We start from the raw sequence: 2450 nt of genomic DNA, 5'->3' as shown, positions 1-2450 counted from the left end.
AGGAACCAACGTTCACCCTCTGGATCAACCAGTAAATGTTTATTCTCGGCAGTAGTAATGTTAGGAACCAACGTTCACCCTCTGGATCAACCAGTAAATGTTTATTCTCGGCAGTAGTAATGTTAGGAACCAACGTTCACTCTATAGAAACATTGAAACGTGATATGTTAAATGTGTAACTATAGAAACCTTGAAACGTGATATTTTAAATGTGTAACTATAGAAACCTTGAAACGTGATATTTTAAATGTGTAACTATAGAAACCTTGAAACGTGATATTTTAAATGTGTAACTATAGAAACCTTGAAACGTGATATTTTAAATGTGTTACTATAGAAACCTTGAAAAGTGTTGTTTATTGTAAAAGTTAAATTTTTATCAAAAAAACTGTAATAAAAGATTTTACTAACTAGGTACCTACCAGTTGCTAATTCATGCCACCAGTTTATATAAACATTATTCAAATTATCTTGAATTATTCGAACTTGTATTTGTTTACGTTTTTAATGTTATAGCCATCAATCTAGAAACATGTGCAATTTTTTAATTGGTTTAGTGTTACCACAAATTCACTATAAAATATATCAACATTAATTTACCCATACAGCTGGTGTGTTCTGACTTACCTAAGATGACTGAAGACTTCCAAAACTTTCAAACCTGTAAACAAAGGATACAGTGTTCATTTAAACAACAACAATCAAGTTTTTTTTTAACCTCGTGTACAAAATGTACTTCAAAGGTTAACAATTATACCATTTACTTCTGTTTATGGTTTTAGCTTTAATCAAGCTGTTATGGTTTACATGTATGTATAAAATACACCTTTTAAATACTGATGTCTGACTTTCTTACCTTAGAGTTAACCTGATTATCGTACTTCATTCAGATACTGTCTGTGACTCTCTTATCTTAGAGTTAACCTGATTATCGTAAGTTATTCTGATACTGTCTGTGACTCTCTTACCTTAGTGTTAACCTGATTATCGTAAGTTATTCAGATACTGTCTGTGACTTTCTTATCTTAGAGTTAACCTGATTATCGTAAGTTATTCTGATACTGTGTGTGACTTTCTTACCTTAGAGTTAATCAGATTATCGTATGTTATTCAGATACTGTCTATGACTCTCTTACCTTAGAGTTAACCTGATTATCGTAAGTTATTCTGATACTGTGTGTGACTTTCTTACCTTAGTGTTAAACATCTTATCGTACTTCATTCAGATACTGTCTGTGACTCTCTTACCTTAGAGTTAATCAGATTATCGTAAGTTATTCTGATACTGTGTGTGACTTTCTTACCTTAGAGTTAACCTGATTATCGTATGTTATTCAGATACTGTGTTTGACTTTCTTACCTTAGAGTTAACCTGATTACTGTACCTTATTCAGATACTGTATAATAAAATCTTGGTCAGACACTGTATCACGTACATAGTAGGTACAAATAACTGTTCTGTTACTATAGTGATATTACGGATACCGCACTAGTCCTAGCTGTCTAGCTGTTCTCTTTCTATAAAACAAATGTGACGTGAATATTTAGGCTAAGCATCTTCTAATCGGACTTAGTTCAGAATATTTACCAATAAATTCGTTTCGAATTCGGATTCGCTCCTTTGTCGTAAGAGCAGAGATGATGAGACAGTTGACAAAAGTAACCAGTACTGTCTGATATTCCACACTTTTCGTGTTCCTCAGTTCATCGACGACTACCTTTAACCTGTACCTTTCACATTTCTTCTCCTAAAAATAATAAGATCCTCTCTATTAATACCATGTAGTAAAATGTATATGTTTACATCCACAAGAAACTATTCAGTTTTGAATTACAATTGACATACCCAGGAACACCAGCGAACAGAAGATTGAACACACACAGACACAGATGGAAATGATAACACATTTTATGCAGCATGTTGTGTTCTAAAGTTTCCAACAGATGGTTGATATGTATATATCTGTGTGTGTGTATGTATCTGCGATAAGGCCGTGGACTTGTAATGCTAAAAATTGGATTCCGATACCTGTGATACCGATTGTGTACCTTAACTAGAAACAAACAAATTTCTGTAAATGGACAGTATCACGTACCTTGTAGAATTCTAAGGTCTCCAAAGAGCGGTCATATCCTTCCTGGCTGTACACACACAGAGCAGAGAGAAGTTCAAACACCTGTTTCTTGGCCGTCAAGTTGTTGGTAGCTAGAGCTGAAATGACACAGTTTGTTGTGTATAACTTAGAGTTAGTTGTGAATATTACTTTATCAATGTTATCTTCTGTATTAACACTATACTAGTGACTATATTCAGTTAATGCTATCTTCTGTATTAATACCATACTAGTGACTATATTCAGTTAATGTTATCTTCTGTATTAACACTATACTAGTGACTATATTCAATTAATGTTATCTTCTGTATTAACACTATACTAGTGACTATATTC

General features: G+C 33.0%; 1 protein-coding gene across 1 annotated transcript in view; it reads right to left on the bottom strand.

Moving 5' to 3' along the window:
* The window catches only part of LOC106477380 (inverted formin-2-like), a gene marked incomplete at both ends in the record, with an annotated part of 4240 nt that extends 2028 nt beyond the window's left edge, over positions 1 to 2212 (bottom strand). The window contains 3 exons of the mRNA XM_013937955.1: positions 628 to 661; positions 1589 to 1748; positions 2097 to 2212. Coding sequence (XP_013793409.1) covers positions 628 to 661; positions 1589 to 1748; positions 2097 to 2212 — 310 coding nt within the window. The remainder of the gene's footprint in view (positions 1 to 627; positions 662 to 1588; positions 1749 to 2096) is intronic.
* Positions 2213 to 2450: the final 238 nt, after the last annotated feature.

Source organism: Limulus polyphemus, unplaced genomic scaffold (genome assembly GCF_000517525.1).
Source record: "Limulus polyphemus unplaced genomic scaffold, Limulus_polyphemus-2.1.2 Scaffold14656, whole genome shotgun sequence".
In the NCBI taxonomy this organism is placed as follows: domain Eukaryota; kingdom Metazoa; phylum Arthropoda; class Merostomata; order Xiphosura; family Limulidae; genus Limulus; species Limulus polyphemus.
Note: the sequence above shows the minus strand (reverse complement) of the source record. Positions and strands in the feature narration are given on the sequence as shown.